This window comes from Vidua chalybeata, chromosome Z (assembly GCF_026979565.1).
Source record: "Vidua chalybeata isolate OUT-0048 chromosome Z, bVidCha1 merged haplotype, whole genome shotgun sequence".
In the NCBI taxonomy this organism is placed as follows: domain Eukaryota; kingdom Metazoa; phylum Chordata; class Aves; order Passeriformes; family Viduidae; genus Vidua; species Vidua chalybeata.
The window spans coordinates 45,040,310-45,057,156 of record NC_071570.1 but is presented as its reverse complement, the minus strand read 5'-3'; the positions used below and the strand labels follow the sequence as shown (position 1 = coordinate 45,057,156).

The 16,847-nt window shown below is 36.3% G+C and overlaps 1 protein-coding gene across 3 annotated transcripts in view; it reads left to right on the top strand.

Moving 5' to 3' along the window:
- HOOK3 (hook microtubule tethering protein 3) overlaps positions 1 to 16,847 on the top strand; it is an 85,722-nt gene that overhangs the window by 5,601 nt on the left and 63,274 nt on the right. For all 3 annotated transcript variants that reach the window (XM_053931369.1, XM_053931370.1, XM_053931368.1), the window contains exon 2: positions 8,371 to 8,456. In XM_053931369.1, coding sequence (XP_053787344.1) covers positions 8,371 to 8,456 — 86 coding nt within the window. The remainder of the gene's footprint in view (positions 1 to 8,370; positions 8,457 to 16,847) is intronic.

Here is a 16,847-nt window from a genome sequence, read left to right as displayed (position 1 = left end):
TGGAGCAAATATTGCACAAGAAGATGCATTGTAAATCTGATGATAATGTGCTTTAGCCCTGGGATTCCTAGGGCTCTTTCATGCCATTTAGCTGCAAGTTTCATTGCAAAAGTGTGTCATGTTGTAAGTGTAGTAGTGCTTTGTATCCTTTGTGGACTTCCCATTTTAAGCTAAGTCTCTCAAGGTAGCTAAGTTAGGATACTTAAACAAGAAATGCATATTTAACCCCATGATTTATGTTTTGGGGACAACAGATCAGGGAAATTAGCATCTGTAATTTATTCACTGCAGTGTTGCAAAGTATTAAATGAATTACAGCCTTTCTACATTTCAGGATTACCTAAGATAAATCTTTGAGTGAACTTGTTTGCCATGGCACATAGTTTCACTTCAGTGTAGGAATAAGTAGAAATAAGTGTGTGATTAACTGCAACAGAATTTATGTGTGGGTTTTTTTTTTTTTTTGTTTCTTGATTTATTTTTGTATGCATGTTTGTTTTTGGTTTTATTAATTCTACTGCCCCATTTGTGGCTAGGAAAAAAGGCCCAGCATGACTTGATCACTTTGGCAGGGTTAATGATTTAATTTTATGGGCAATGCCAAAAGATGGCTACCTGTTACATGGTGGCTACTGCCTTTTTTTAATGGGATTTGGTTAGCCTCTGAAAAATCTTATTCTGCACAGAATTTCATGAAGTTCAGGTAATTGTTTGTTGAATTATAACTAAAGAAAAGGAGAAGACTTGAACTGCAAGATATGCTAATTTTACGGATTACAGATACATCTGTTACCAGTCCTAGAATCTGTTAAGTCTGAAATTTCTTAACGTGGTGAAAATTTCGTGCCAGCTTTCTCTTAATCCTATCTTTTAGCTGCTAAATCTTTCTTACTCATGTGATCCTCTGAAAGCCTGTGTTTCCACACTGGTCAGAAAGTTTGTGCAGATGATATTTCAGTAGAACTTAATGTTCTTGGATTTGTCTTCTGTGATTCTAGGGAAGAGAGATATTTCTTTCACCTGTCAATAGATACTGTTTCTCATCTGAATTATAACAGCAAAGGTTGGAACTAGGGACTTCAAGTAGTTGTTGTTCTTCTGTATTTTGCAAGGGGAAGGCTATAATATATTTTTTACTATTTCTTGTTTTGGTTTTGTTTATATATTTTTGTTCTGTTTGCTTTTTGTTTGGTTGATTTGTTTTGGTTTTTTTTTTTTGTTTGGTTTTCTTGTTTTGGTATGTTGTGGGGTTTTGTTTGTTTGTTTTTGTTTGGTGGTTTTTGTTTATTTAAGTAATGTTAGAAATAAGTATAAATTTGGAAAGTTTCTCTAGCCACTAGCCAAAAAGTAAATTGACTTTTCTTGGCCCTATGCCCTCGCATAAATGCTATGTCTTGCTGCCTGTTATTTATTTTAGTATGGATCCATTTGGGCACATCTGCCTGATGTTGTTGAGGTGACTAGTAACTTAGCCATGTTCATTCAGAATAGAAAAATTTTCACTCTTTCATTCATTGAGTGCTGTTCTGCTATTTGTATTGATCACCTACTTTTACAGAAAAGTTTCATGATCCTTCTTTGGTGAGACTTCAGGTGTCCCAATTCTGTGGGCTGGATTACCATCTCGGCTTCTGTGAGTCAGAGTGCTGAAGGTAGAAGATATTCTACTTCTGTGTTTAATATGACATCATTATAAGTGTGTTATTTTGTCTCTTCTGGGCAGTAGAGATGGAAAATTTTGTACTCTGATTAGCAGAGGAAGCTACTGGTTCCTGGAAAACCTACTATTTGTGTTTTGGATTTTTTTTTTTTTCCAAAAAAGGAAAGAAGATATTTCTAGTCTTAAAAGGCACTTTTGAAGCTTTCTAAAATTCATTGGTGCTTGGTGCAGTGTGAATGTATGTATCCCATAAACGTGGGTGCATTGATTTAATGTTTGGCAATTTTGCACTTTATTAGTAGCTTGCATTTTGAAAAGAGAGAGCATTGACTGATACATATTACTTTTAAATAAAACGTGATGAAATAGATGAAGGCTTGGAAAGAACTGCTGGTTTATATTGCTGTTTTAGGCCTTGCTATTATGTATTATATATCTTCATTTTATCTTCATTACAAATGCTGTTTAGAATTCTTTTTCATCAATTGGCTCATTTGGCTTTCAACTGAAAACAGGAATATGTTAATTTTCACCACAGGAGTGGGTAGGTTAGCTTGTGTTTTCATTAATGTTTCTGAAATGGTTAAACCAAAAACCATTCAGACTTGAGGCTTTGTTCATTGTATCTTAATAATTTGTCATACTTGAACACGTCAGTTAGCAACAATTTGGTGACAATGCCAAGACAGTGCAGTAGTAACTGGTTTGTACTGTTGTGGCTCTCTCATCTCTTAAATCCTTTAGTAAGTAAGCTTTAGTCAAGCTGTGTCTTCTGCTTTCTACACTGTGTTTCTGCAAAATAAATATTTAATAGCTGGAAAACTGTCACTTTGAATAAATATTTTGATTGAGATATTTCATGGCTTTGACCTATTCAGATATTTGGGTTTAAACATGATATACATAAAAGGAGAGGCAAATTAATAAAAAATTAATACTCAAGTCCTTCCCTAGAAGAATCCCCACCCTGACCAGTAATGTAAAAGCCTTGTCATTTCATTGTTGGGCTAATTGAGTAGCTAACATTACAGCTGGACTGCAAAGTAATTTCTGGTATTGTAGTAATGAAACCATGGCAACCTAAAAATCATTGGAAGCATTCACAAATTCAAATCTCGGAGTAAAGCTGTTGTGTATTAGAGAATCTGTTTCCCCATTGTTTGTTTCACGCAGTCTGCTGTTATCTTGGAAAGCATGAAAAAACAGCTTATGCCATGACTATGCAGGCAGAAGATAGCAGTGCTATCAACTGTGAGGAGAAAAATGGGCGAAGAAAACTTAAAGTTATCCAAAAGGACAAGATCTGCTTTTAGGATGGGAATGCACTTCTGATTTGAAAGGACTGTCTCAACACGAGAATTTTGAGGAAGAAAGAACAAGAAATCTGAGGAAGAATAACTGTGTGTATCATTTAATTATCTTGTTATTGTGCAAAGAGTTATTCTGATTTCCTCCAGGCATTGAAGCTGAGTAAATGTTGTTTTAGTGAGATTCTTGCAGATCTTGTAGGTAATACAGGATTAATGTGCAAGGACAGAAGTATCCAACCCACCTTATTCTTCTCTGCCAATGTGCTCATTGCATCCAACCTAGTGAAGCTGATTCCTTTCTTGTCTCCTTTCACAGCCACTTCTCCCTGTCTTGTCTCTGTGTTTTGTTTCTTCTGTACTGGCATGGCATTGTTCTTGGCTCTGCATAGCAACCAGCTGTAAGCTTGCAGAGTCAGTTCCAAAAATATAGGGAAATAGTGGATGAATAATTTTAAAGTGGTGGTGCTATGGTTAAATCCTTTTTGGGAATTAAGGATCACCAAACTGCTCACTCATTCTCCCCAGTTCCCTTGCCAGTGGGAAGAAGAGAGGGAAAGAAAAGATAAACCTTGCAGGTTGATATAAGAAAAATTTAATAATTGAAACAAAGTAACACAATAATAATAATAGTAATAATAATAGGCTAGACATAACATAAATATAGAATAGTATGAATAATGAATACAACATAGTACTAAATATGCTAATAACAATAATAATTATAATGGTAAGGAGAGGGAAAGAGAGTGGCAAAACCTGACAGAAACAAGCCGGTTGGTCAGAATCTGGACCTATGCTCAGTTTGTCCCCCAGCAGTGAGTGGGGAGTGCTTTGCATGGATAAATTGGAAATTGGGTGCTACTGTTTGTTGTGTTTGCGCTTAAGGTAACCAGTCACACAGTGTTTTATCTACTAAGAACAATTTCAGGTGTTATTCCAAAAGAATACTTTAGAGGTTTGTTATGTAACTGCATCATTAATAAAAACCAGGCTGTGTATATAATCACTGTGCAAAGAGCAAGACTTTAATTATCCCTTAGTGTTGAGAAGGAAAAGGTCATTGAGAATTTTTTTTGTCTTTGAGGTGGAATTGGTTTGCTTTGTTTTGTCTTTTACTTTTTTTCTTTTTCTCATCAAGTTTCATGGGATGCTGGATTCCCCATTACATTTTTATCCTGTTTTTTGCCTACTGTCTTTGACAACTGAGTGTTTGTCCAGTTCACTGACCTTCATATCAAAAGCATTTTTCATGAAATATATTTTTGCGTCCTATCCCTAGCAGCTAACAAATCCTCACTAGTCATATATATAATCAGGAACTGTAGCTCAAATTTTCTAAGGTAATGTCTTCCTGAAGCAATTATTTAGTCCCCAGTGATAGCCTCCTTTTCATTGCAACTGTAACATGTTAACTCTTATTCTAAAGTTTTTATAAAAATTGTCTGTTCGTGTCCATGTGGATCAAGAGATCTGGATTAATATTCAGCAAAATTAAAGAACCCTTTTCTCTCATTGCATGATAGTTGATGGAAGGTATGAAGGCCTACTAGACCTAGTGGTTAAATCAAGTGGCTGAGGTTTTTCGCTTTACCCCTTTCTTTTCCCCAGAGTCTTGGGTGATAGGATCATAGAATAGTTTGTGTTGTAAGGGACATTTAAATGTCAAATAGTCCAACCCTCCCCCTAATCTTTCCCCCTCACCCCTTCCCCCTGGCTTTGTGCAGGGACATCTTCAACTAGATCCCGTTGTGCAGAGCCTAGCCCAGCCTTACTGGGGATGGGGCATCTACCACTTCTTTGTTCCAATGTTTCACCACCCTCATCATAGAATAATTCTTCCTCATCTACTCTGAGTCTGTGATTTTTCAATTTAAAACAGTTTCTGTTTTGCTGGTTGCTACAGGGTCTATTAAAAAGTGTGTCCCCATTCTCCCTTTAAGTACTGAAAGGCCACAGTGAGGTCTCACTGAAGCCTTCTCTTCTCCAGACTGAACAACCCCAACTCTCCCAGCCTTTCCTCATAGGAAGAAAGCCCTACTCAGGGCCTGCTCAAACATGTCTCTGTCTTCCTTGTACAAAGGACCCTGGAGCTGGACATAGTACTAAGAGTCATGGGGTCTCATGAGAGAGGAGTAGAGGGGGAAAATCACCTCCTTTAACCTGCTGACCATGCATGTTTCTGACTAATGTTCACCTCTCACCCACCAGCACCCCCAAATCCTTCTTGGCAGGGCTGCTCTCAATCTCTTCATCCCCCAGCCTGTGTTAGTAGGGGGGGTTGCCCCAGCTCAGATGCAGCACTTGGCCTTGAACTTCATGAGATTCATGTGTGCCCACAGATATGAGGTACAGGCTCCATACAACAGTTCAAGAAGTAGGGAAAAAGCCCCAGTAATCATAACAGAAAATAGAAATTAATTTTCAGTGTTGTGGAACTAACCATGACAACTGCACTGCAAGCACTCAGGAAGTAGGAGCAGAGGAGCAGTTTGTGCAGGAAGGGAGAGTAGTCTTCCAGGAGGAGATACATCACAATGCACAGGAAGAGCACTGTTTTAACAGCTGTTACTGAATAGCTGTTTAGAGGCACACACACACAAATTTGCTTGTCTCAATAGCTGGAACTCTGTGTCTCGCCACATTCTTATCATTCGCCACATTCTTATAATTTTCTCCCTTCTGGAAAGTGAACTCTTACTTTCCTAGAGGGATTTAGCATATTGTAGAACTGGCAATGGTATAGGAGTTTAACTTTGATGTAAATTTGAAAAGCTATTTTGTGTAAGGTTTTTTGAAGAAAACTTGTAACTTTCCAAAGGATATGAAAAGCATATAGTTCTTTATTTTTTAAGATTTGTCTAAATGTTTTGCAGTATGAATTTGACACAATTGAAATATAAAACCTAAATTTATAGTTTTTATAACTAAAACGAAATATAAAAGTATATAAACTAAATGTAAAAAAATAATTTCATTTATTATGAAATGTAAACGTGTATGCAGATAAAAGTCACATTAGTTTAAGTCTTTCTTTCTTTTCTTTGATATCTAACTATGAGAAACATTATTTTCCTCAATGGCAGTCTTGCATTTATGTCTATGGGAGGAAGAAAGAATTCAGATAGGTTACCTGAACCTTAATGACAGCTTAGACCTTTTTTCTATGTAAAGTGTTAGGGAAGTATGATGATAAAATTATACACAAAATAATAGAGAATGTGCATCTTGTTTTTCTGTGTTTTGGAAATAGGCTTGCTCATCTTTGACCATCACTGTAGTGGTATCATCTACATACACTTTTATTTAGTCAAGGAAGTGTTTCATATATCAAATTACAAAATAAATCGAAAACATCCTGGTTGGTTTGCACTCTGAAGACCTTAACTGTGTTGCTGTTGCTTATTTAAAAAGAACATTTAACATTGTCGACTTCTGGAAAACTGTAACAGCAGTAGTTCTTAAGGCATTTTTTGATTTGGGTCTTGTGCAGCAAAGTGATTTCAATTTTCATTATTTAAATGTACAATACGCAAAATTAAGAAGAAATGAACAATACGCAAAAATGAAGAAAAGTTTTCATTGTCTGTGCTTGATAATTTTATCTTTTTAGCATCTTAAACTTCTTCAAGCATAAATATCGACAATGTCATTGCAGCCCTTTTTGTTGTACCTGTAAACTATTATATATTGTTTAATATTTTGCTGAACTGGGGACTCAGAGTTGTCCCTGTATTCCTTCAACAGTGTTGCCATAAATCAGAAACCACTGGTAAGTTCAGTTTTCTGACAAAATAGCAATTCAGTGTTGTATCCTGTTATGTTGTGTTTTCATGTGTGGGTTTTTTTCCTCACCCACCCACTCTGATTTTCACTTAGTGTCCTGACAATCTATGATGGCTTCTTGATTTCTGGAGAGGCAGCTGTGGGGTTTTTTTAAGTAGTTCAGACCATGCTGTAAGAAAAGCTGAATCAGAAGTACAGAAGTCACTTCTGTCTGTCTTATATTCCACTCGGTAATTTATTCATGGGCTTTTGGAACATGGACATCATTCATTACTATTGAGTGGTCACAGTTGATCAGGAAACATGCTCTGAGAGCTCAATTTTTGGCTCTTCATGGATATAATGGGTTTTTTTTTCCTACTTGAATGTTAGGGTTTTTTTTCCAGAATAAAAGAAAAAAAGGAAAATTCACCTAGGTGCCTTTACTCCAAATTAATGTTAAATGGCATTGCTAGAGTGCTTACTCGAGTAATTGTACCTTACATGACCTAGAGTACTTATACCACAGGTATGATAATATACTATTCCAAAGGTATAAGGAGAATCTGGCTATTGAGCACTTGACTTTTTGAGAACCTTCTCAGAGAAAGACCTTTAGAATTTCCCACTGAAACATGAATTGTCTTTTATTGTAATATACACATATAAAGAGTATTTATTGGGAAATGACTAACATATATTACTCTTTCAAATGCCACTAAAGCATGAATGATTGTACATTATGTTCAGAAAAAAATGATTGATGCATCTAACATTATATAGACTGAAACTTCAAGTGCTCTTATAGACTGCCTTATCCCTTGTGCATATGAACAAATTTGCTTTCTACAAATAAGCCCAAGTTTCCTGTATCCTGTAGGAGGAGGATAGTAAGAGAGAGCACTAGGCAGATAACCTCCAAATAATACCATAAAAATTATTTTTGCAAACTCATCCACATAATTTAAAAATAATGTTACTTTAAAGTAAATTATCAAATAACTTAAATCAGTTAAAAAGATTGTCCTGAAGTGGACTGATTCATCTCACCAAGAGAGCAAGGAAGAAAAGAGCATTGCTGTGGACTGTGGTGCATGTCACTGTGTTAATACAGCAGCATGAAATACTCAGAATTCTAGTAGTGTATAGAACAATTCAAGTTTTGCAGCATTGTGTTCTTCTCTTCCATCTGATAGTAGGGATTAATCAAGTTTGGAATATGTATGTCATCTACATTTCATCTTCTCATTGGAGAGCTTATGAGCGTTCTATGGGATCACTGTTCCTTCTAAAAACTGAGTTTCTTTTGTTGATTGAGAGGGTGTATTTGAATATATACACAAGAACATATAGAAGTACTTGAATGCACTGATGACTTTCAGTAAGTAGAAAATGCAGTAGAAAGTTTGCCTTTTGGAGAATGTAATACTGGTTTTTGTAGCAGTTTGTTGACAAAACAAGGATACTAAGCTCTGTTAGTTGTTTTGATGGCTATTAAATATAAAGCTTTTTAAACCGAACATGTGCACTGAATGTGTGGAGTTTATCTTTTTGCTATTTGGCAGTATATTTTTTCAAACTTTTGACAATTCCTTTACATTGAAGGAAACAAGGATAACTTTTTCCTTTCTCTCACAGATCCAAACATTTAATGTCGAGGCACCATGCCAGACCGTGGAAGATTTAACGAGTGGGGTTGTGATGGCCCAGGTTCTTCAAAAAATGTAAGTAATTGTTTACTTAATGAATTAAATACAGAGGTTTTTTTATCTGTACTTTTTTGTATATTTACATGTGTTTTACCTTGGCTGGTATTCCTTAAGGATGTGGCTTAGATGGTACTTTAAAGTGGAACATGAGTAATGATTTTTTCTCTGTAGTTTACAGATAATTATCTTAAATGAAAAAAAGGTTTTGTTTTAGAGAAGAGTTCATTAAAGTATGAACTGACTGGAAAGTAACCTGAATTAAAACTAAACTTACAGATTCACATTTAAAATTGAAATCAGTGCAAGGTAAGGTAATTGGCCCTCAATGTTGTTTGAAACTATAGTCAGTAATGTTAGAAGTCGTTTAATGTAATAAAACTTCAGTGATAAACCGAATGGAACTGTCAGTTTAGTTGTTTGCAGTTGGAAGTACTTTTCAATTTTTTTCTACTACCCCTTGTCTGTTCATTGGGCACAACTGAGATTATGTGAGGGTATAAAGAAGTAATCACCACTGAGTTATTTATACACAGGAGCCTTCTCGAGGCTAAACAAACACAGCTCACTCAGTCTCGCCTCACTTGACAGAAATTGCAGTCAGTTAATCCTCTTAATTACCCTTTGCTGAACTTCCGTCTTTGTCCAGGTATCTCTCTTACTGAGGAGGCCCAGATGCAGCAGTTCAGATATGGTTTTAACAGATCTGAGCAGTACCTTCTTTGGCCTGCAGGCAGCGATCTTCCCAACACAGCCCAGGTTTTGGTTTGCCTTCTTTGCTGCAAGGACACATTGCTGGAGTGTGTTCCACTTGGTTTCTGCCTGGTTTCTTGTCTGCAGAGCTGTTTTCCAGCCAGCTGACCCCCAGTATATACTGGTGAATAGGGTTTGTTAGCACTTAACTTTTCTGAAATGTGTAAGGTTCCTCTCAGCTTGTTTTTCCACCTTATGGAATTTCTCCTGAATGGCAATGCAACTGTCAGGTGTGTTGAACACTCCTTCCATTTTTATATTATATGAAAAATTGCCTTCTGTCCCATCATCTAGGTCCCTATTAAAAACATTTAATAATATTTACCCCTTGGATATGCTGCTAGTGAACTGGCATCCAGCTGCATTTCATGCTTCTGAAACCTTTGAGCCTAGCGTTTCAGCCATTTTTCAGTCCACCTTGCTATCCAGTTACCCCTGTAATGCTTCATCAGTTCTTCTATGAAGATGTCATCCTGATCAGGCAGTCTATAGTAATAATCTGTAACAGTGTCACTCATGTTCATCTGCTTAGTCATTCTGACCAGTAATCTCTCAGCTGGCTCATATCTGACCTAAGACAGAGCTCATGCATTCCCTCTGGTCTGTCACAGAAAGGGTCTTTCTGTCACTGCCTTCTCAGCTTGTTCTTCCTAAGGAGCCTGTATATGTTCATGGCAGCAGCCTTGGCATGTGAGCCATCCTACCACAACTTCATGATCCCAGTGGGCCTGTGACCTTGTAACTACAGATAGAACTCTGGTTTTTCCTATTTGTTCTCCATGCTGCCTGCATTAGTGCACAAGCACTCCACATATGCATCCAGTCTTTCTGATTCCCAAGAATGAAACTTTCCCCAGAGCATTCTTTAGGCCTTTGTATATTTATGTGCATATGCTTGAGGTGATCCCACTTTACCTGTTTTGTTGACTGTGAGGTGTCTTTTGCTCATATCATTCCTCACCCCTAGTTCTTCAACAGAGTTCACTACTTTGTTACTTAATGTTCATTCTTTTTGTATAAAACTGTTCATACCACCTTGGCCAGCCTGTTCCTGAAGATGCGTCTGCCCACCATAGTCTGGTGGATCCCATCTTTTCCAAGCAGTCCTTATTCTCAAACGGGTTTAATGGTTATTGAAACCAAAACTTTGTTGCCATCACTATATAGCAACTGGTTGTTGACCTGGAGGGTCTGTCTGCTGCTCAAACCTCCTCCTCACTAACTGGTGCAACAGGGGAGAACACCACTTGAGCTTTGACCATACCTTCCAAAGCTGCATAATCACACTTGGCACTTTGCAGGTTTCCCTAGCTGTACAGCTCATGCCCAGGTGGAAGAGCAAAAGGAATAATAATGTGAGGGCTAGACAAGCTTCAGCAGATTTTCAACAATACCCAGAATTCAAACCCTAAGCAAGAAACAGCCCTTCTTGATGTCAGTAAGAAGATGAGGGTCCTCCATCCTGTTCTAGTGTTTAGCACTGCTCTCTTGTGCTGCTGTGCGGCTCAGGTTTACTGACCACAGATTATTTGTTTGACAGGGTTCCTAGGGCTGTAAATGCTATGAGGACGCTGAGTATGTTCTTTAGTTCCAGATTCTCAGGAGTGGGAGCCTTCCTCCTAGTGAGAGAAGGAGCTGCCAGTTCACAGGAAGAAAAAAAAGGGGAAAAGGGAAATCTCAATATAGTCAAATATTTCAAAGCAAGACTTCTTAGCATGTGATTCTGAGATACTGTTTTCAGCTGATGAACTGATACTTTGAAACTAAATATACAATACAAATATTACATTTCTGTAGCATGATTTTAAAATACGTAATGATCACCTAAACAATTTTTAATTCTTTGTTTATGTCCTATATAATAATTTGAACATGCCAAGGCTAGTATTCAACTATCTTACTTTATGGTAGTTGTGCTTCAGATTTAACATTTTGCATACTTATGTAACGAACAGACATATTCTCATGCTAAAATTTAGCAACAGTATTGCTAAATCTTGACTGCATTCCTGCTGAGTTAAACTTTGAAGAGCAACAGCAATCTGATTTTGGATTGTACAACAGAAATGATAACATGAACAATCTTTGAAAGAAAATACTGCTTTTTTCTTTTTAAAACAGAATAAACAGAAGCTAAGTAGTATAAGATAAGTGTAACAGAAGTCTAATTGATTTTTGAAGTAGAAACCAAGGATTGTAGAGTAGCTAAACATTTTTCCTTTCCCTGGTCATGAGATTGGAATATAGGTCAAATACAGGGATCATCATTTGTATAGCTGAAACCTGACTAGGACTAGAAACTGATCAGGAGCATGTCGACAAAGCCATTTTAAATATTGTTTCTTGAAAACAAAACCAAATTCAACACTAGCAGTGAAATCCTCCTGTAGGTCCTTTGAACAAAAACAACAGGAAGACTACTTCACTGGGAGTTAGGGCATGTTCAGCAACATGAAGCAAGTCTAGAGCAGGCTTGTTTGCTTTTTTTCTTTTTATATTAGCAACATGGGTTCCCACTCTGCCCCAAGAAAATAAGTCATGTATAATATGATTTTTGCAGGAAGACAGCTGCATACTTAAGGTTATTTGGAAAAGTCATGCAGTGATGTTAAATAGCAAGGAGCAAGCCGGAAAGCATCTGGTCACTGCAGACATATCATTTGCAGTGAAAACTTGAATAGTTGTCTTTGACTTGAAAATCTCTCAAAAAGTTAATCTTCAAAGGAAAAATGTGCTGTTTTGACCACAGACTCAGCTTAAGTGCCATTACTCTTATTGTATTGAGAAGGATAAACTACTATTTTTGTAATTTTTAAAGGAAAAATGAAAATTGGGTGTTTCTTAGTATAGGTGCTTCCTGTTAAAGGTTCTTTTTAAGTGTGTGTTCTTTGAGCCTAATAACAATGGGAGGTTGATTAGGTAAAGGTAGGGAGGGGAAAGTTCTGGAAACTTTGTGTGAATCAGGATTTTACTATAGAAAATTAATAAATATTTAAAAATATTAAAGAGCAGATTAATATATCCAGTAAAGAAGAGCATTGATGAAAATTTAAAGGTGTTGGAGTGGTCCAATGATCTGAATATATTTTCAGATAGGGGACTGAGGATAGCATTTCTTCCAAAAAACTTAAAGGTTTAATAGTGAATTCTGTTATTTCTAGTTTTTTTTTCCCTTACATCTGTCTTCTTAGGAAGAATCCACTGGTACTTACGAGGATGGGAGGTAGTAGGTCATGATGAGGAGCAGTTTTTGAGAGATCCCTAGCTCAGGGAATTAGTTGTTTTAGACATACATAAATTTTATACAAAACAGAACTGTAGGATTTAGTCAGAAAATGGAAGAAAAGAGGAACAAGAAGAGGAAGAACATTGCTTGATCATCAGCTGATAAAAAACAGCTGTGCCTTGTACCAAGTGGAAGAGGCTGGCAGTTTCTTCTGTGGTTCTTAATTTTTCATACATCATCCTCAATATTTTTTGCTCTCACAGTAGCAGTCCATTTGTAGGTAAGTGCCAGACATCACAAAAAATGCAGCAGAATTTTCTTTAAAAAACTGCTGGAATAAGCTGTGAGAAGGAAAGGTTACAGAGGAAATTACTGACACCTTCAGAAGCTTTTTGCTATTGATGTAGTGTGTGATAGCAAATACCAGAAATATGTTCTATGTAACCAAGCATGAAAATTTTGCTTGCAGTCTCAGCTGTTAAAAAACAGGTATTGGTAAATTCCCGAAGGACATTTTCATCCTTTATAGCATTAAAACTTTATCTTTGAATTTAGCTTAAAATACCATTGAATGTAATTCTCTAGTGCTAATTGTATTATAGTAGAGGAAGAAACTCAGCCTATGTTTTAGCTTAACTTTTGTGTGTTATTCTGTAAGATTCATTGTTTCTATTCAGATGAGGTGATCCCTCTGACTAGCATTGATATGAAATATAGTGAGAAAAAATGCCTGTACACTTTGCAGTGTTGACAATTGTTTTAAAGAATGTTGTACTGCAGGAGTAAAGAGTGGAAGCAAAAGAAAATGTTTAATTTTTTTATGAGTATACTGGTGGCCTAAAATTGTGTAGCTTGTGCAGGTAGGAGTGCCATAGCTTGCTTCTGAGTCACATCCTTTTTTTATGTGTAGCTTGCACTGTTGTCAATTAAGTTTTCACTGTCCACTGATATCCCTATAATAGCAAGATTTCCTGTTCTAAAATTTTCCTTTCATCCCGCTCTGGAGACTGTTTAATACCAGCTGTCCCTCTTGTTTTGATTCTTTCTTCCTCTGTCATAGTGGCCTTGGTAAATGTAAGACATTGTATATATTTTCTTCTGTCATCTATGCATCGTGCCCCTCTCAATGAATTATTCATTTGTGATATTATACATTGCAACACGCTATATTATTTTGACACATGCAAAACACAAAAGCCATGCTTTTGTATATCACTGGGGGAGGGAAATTTTTGTAAACACATTTTTTTAAGCAGCTCACTATACCACTGTTAAAATGAGTAATAATCATGAGTTATACTACATGCTCTGTGGGTTGGTTTTCTTCAGAAGCGTATTTCTGTCTCTTGGCATCTGCGATGCAGAGGGATGATTGCTTAAATAAAGGAAAATTTGCATACAAAATAAGATGGAGATGGTATAAATGAGCACTGCTGAAAACATCACATGAAGTGATAGAGCATTAGTAACAGCACAAGTATCTTGTGCTCTGAAGAAAAGTCCCAGTTATTTGCAGTACTACTGAGATAGTAGGCAGCAATCAACTGATGTACAAATACCTTTCTAAACCTGAAAGTTATCCAGTGCTGGAGATTGTTTAAGTTTGCATCTAGGCTCAGGAACTTACCGAATTCAAAATACTTAGTTAATGTATGAGTCATCTCATGGTAATGAAGATGCTCCAGTTAATTTTCTGATAGTATAGCTGCTCACTTCTCAGCCACACATTTTCATATTTGCTTAGGTGATGCTTTTTCAAACACTGTAAGAAGAATGTTGTTGCTTCTAAATGAAATAGCCTAAGGTAGTCTGAATTTGATTGAATCCTGATCCCCAAAAATATAGCAAAAGGACTCTTGTTTGCAACAAGGGCTGTGAACGATCTAACATCTGGAAGCCCATTTTTAAAAGTATGTTTAGAAGTTCTTGTGGAAAAGTTTTTATTTCAGGTTTGATTTCCAATAGTTTGTTATATAGAGAGAGCATTGTTGTTGGTACTACTAATGAACTTTAATGAGACTTTTGAAGAGGAAGAAAATTTTAATGGTGATGAGGTTGAGGAAAGGATGATCATTCTAGATTTGATTGGTGTTGATACCCAACCTTTTACTTTTCTGCTTATTGTGTTCCTGGCAAAGTGTTTTTGCAGTGTGCTATTAATTATTAACCTGTATGAAAGTTCTCTAAAAAGAATTGTTGGTGCTATTTTGACCATTGTTACATGATATTGATTTCAACTGGATTGCTTATCAGCTGCTGGACCCTTGGATGCTTCCATGAGGTTTGTATACATACAAATGAAAAAAATAAATGGGATTTGTAGAAGAGCACTACCACACTGAATTTAGATTTATTTCTCAAGGACCTTCCTTAAGTATGTCTGGTGACATATATCAGGGTTTAGATAGCCTATGACTTTCATCAAGACTGTAAAAGTCATTTGCTGTCCATTTTATTACAGTAGTAGCTGAGAAAAGCTGCTTAATTTCTGCTGTATTTCAGGCTTTCAGAGTGAAGTAAGATGGACCTAACTCTGAAGTCTTGTTAGTGTTCCTCAGCTGATTCTCTTATTGGTGCTGTTATTGTTGAAAACTGGATATGCAATATCAGCTACCCAGTCAGTCCAAATACAATTTTGTTTGTGGGATGTTGTTTATAGTTATCCATGTTGTTTCCTAGAACCATTATTTACCATGAAAATGGTATATCAAGGATTGATACATTCATGCCACTACAACCTTGAAGCAGCTGAAGATGTTAGTGGCCAAGTGCAACCCTTAAAATTGTAAGATACAGTCCTTAAGGAAGTCCTGTTGGTTTGTGTTTTTTTTTTTTTTTGTTGTTTGTTTGTTTTTGTTTTTGTTTTGTTGTTTTGTTGTTTTTGTTTTGTTTTGATGGGGAAGCACAGGTCATACTTGCTTTCTCTCTCAGCTGAATAAATACTTTATAATTGTGAGTCTGTTGTTAAGCTAGTTTATTTGTGTGTTGGCAATTCCCAGAAGACCCATTTGACAGTCATTAGGGTATTTTTTGAAACCCACACCTAAAATGGGATTTGAACTGTCATTCTTTTCATTAGTGTCCAGATGATTTTGTTGTGATTGAGTGGAAATTAGGCAAATGAAGGCTTTTTAATTAAAGCTTTTTGCAAGGAGAGCTATTTGTTTCATGTAAAATCTGAATGTAAACTTTTTTCATGTGTCAGAGATCTTACATATACTTGAATCGATGTCATTCTTAAGTTTACTTGTCTTCTTGTGGCAGAGAGGCCATTTGAAAGCTATTTGAAAACATATTTCAAAACCAGATGATAGTCTGGATAAGACATTACTTGTTCTGTTTCTTATTTAAGATTCTGTCATCTGTACTAGAACTGTACTCTTTTTGAATTGAAGTAATTTCGAGTCATCAACTTAACTAGTAATTAAAGCTGTTCTTCCAGATATATGTTTGCAGATGCCATGTCAAGGGAAACAAAATATGCTGTAATCTTCACCAGAGTCTGTAAAAAAAGTGTGTAAAAATAGCAATGAAAATGTGTCAGTAGAGAAACATTGCTATTTGTGATCTGTTGCCCTGACTTATAAAAGTGTTAAGTTTTCTTTTATAGTTCTTTTGAAAGTTTTAAAGTTCTCATAAAACTTCTTTAGCCTTCTGATAATGTTTACATATTTGAGAGTCAGAGTTCCCACACAATTTCATGTATAAATAGAATAGTTTACGTATTTCTCTGTGGGCGGAGAGAAATGATTGATTGATCTTTGGACTAGTATGGTTGGAGAGGTGGTAATTCCATCCTCCAATCCATGGTCACCTTTGGAATTATATAAGTATCAGATGTTTGAATAAAACTTGGTCTTTTTCTCTTTTGAACTTATCAAGCTTCTGTATAATCATTTCATGTCCAGTAGTGACAGTGATCTTCCTCCATTGCTGTGTATTATAGTTGTAATACAGCTTGCAGACCTTGATGCATTGTGAAGACACTGTGGAGAAGATGGAATACAGCATGTACCGTGCATCAGATGCAAAGTGTGGCTGCAAAGTTTGTGCTTTAATAAAAGTACTGATGTAATTGCTGGTTTATAATATATATGATATGGATGTTATTTGACTCTCCAGGCGTATTCAGGGTTCTCTTGAAGTTTTGCCAAAAGATCTCATGGCATCTTGCAGTTGAAAAAAGAGCTCAGTCCAGAACCCCTTCTATGTGTAGAAGGTGCAGTGGTAAATCTAACAGTAGCCAGTGGCAAATGCGGCAGTATAAGTCCAGAAAATAGAGTACTTCACCTGAAACTGTAACGCAAAATCTTAAGAGCATCTTGCTAACAATAGAAAGGTTCTTTTTGCATTCTGGCTGTATTGATTTCATATGTTGGATGAAACATGAGCCTTTCCTTATGTTTTTCTACTCCTTTAAAACCAGTTGT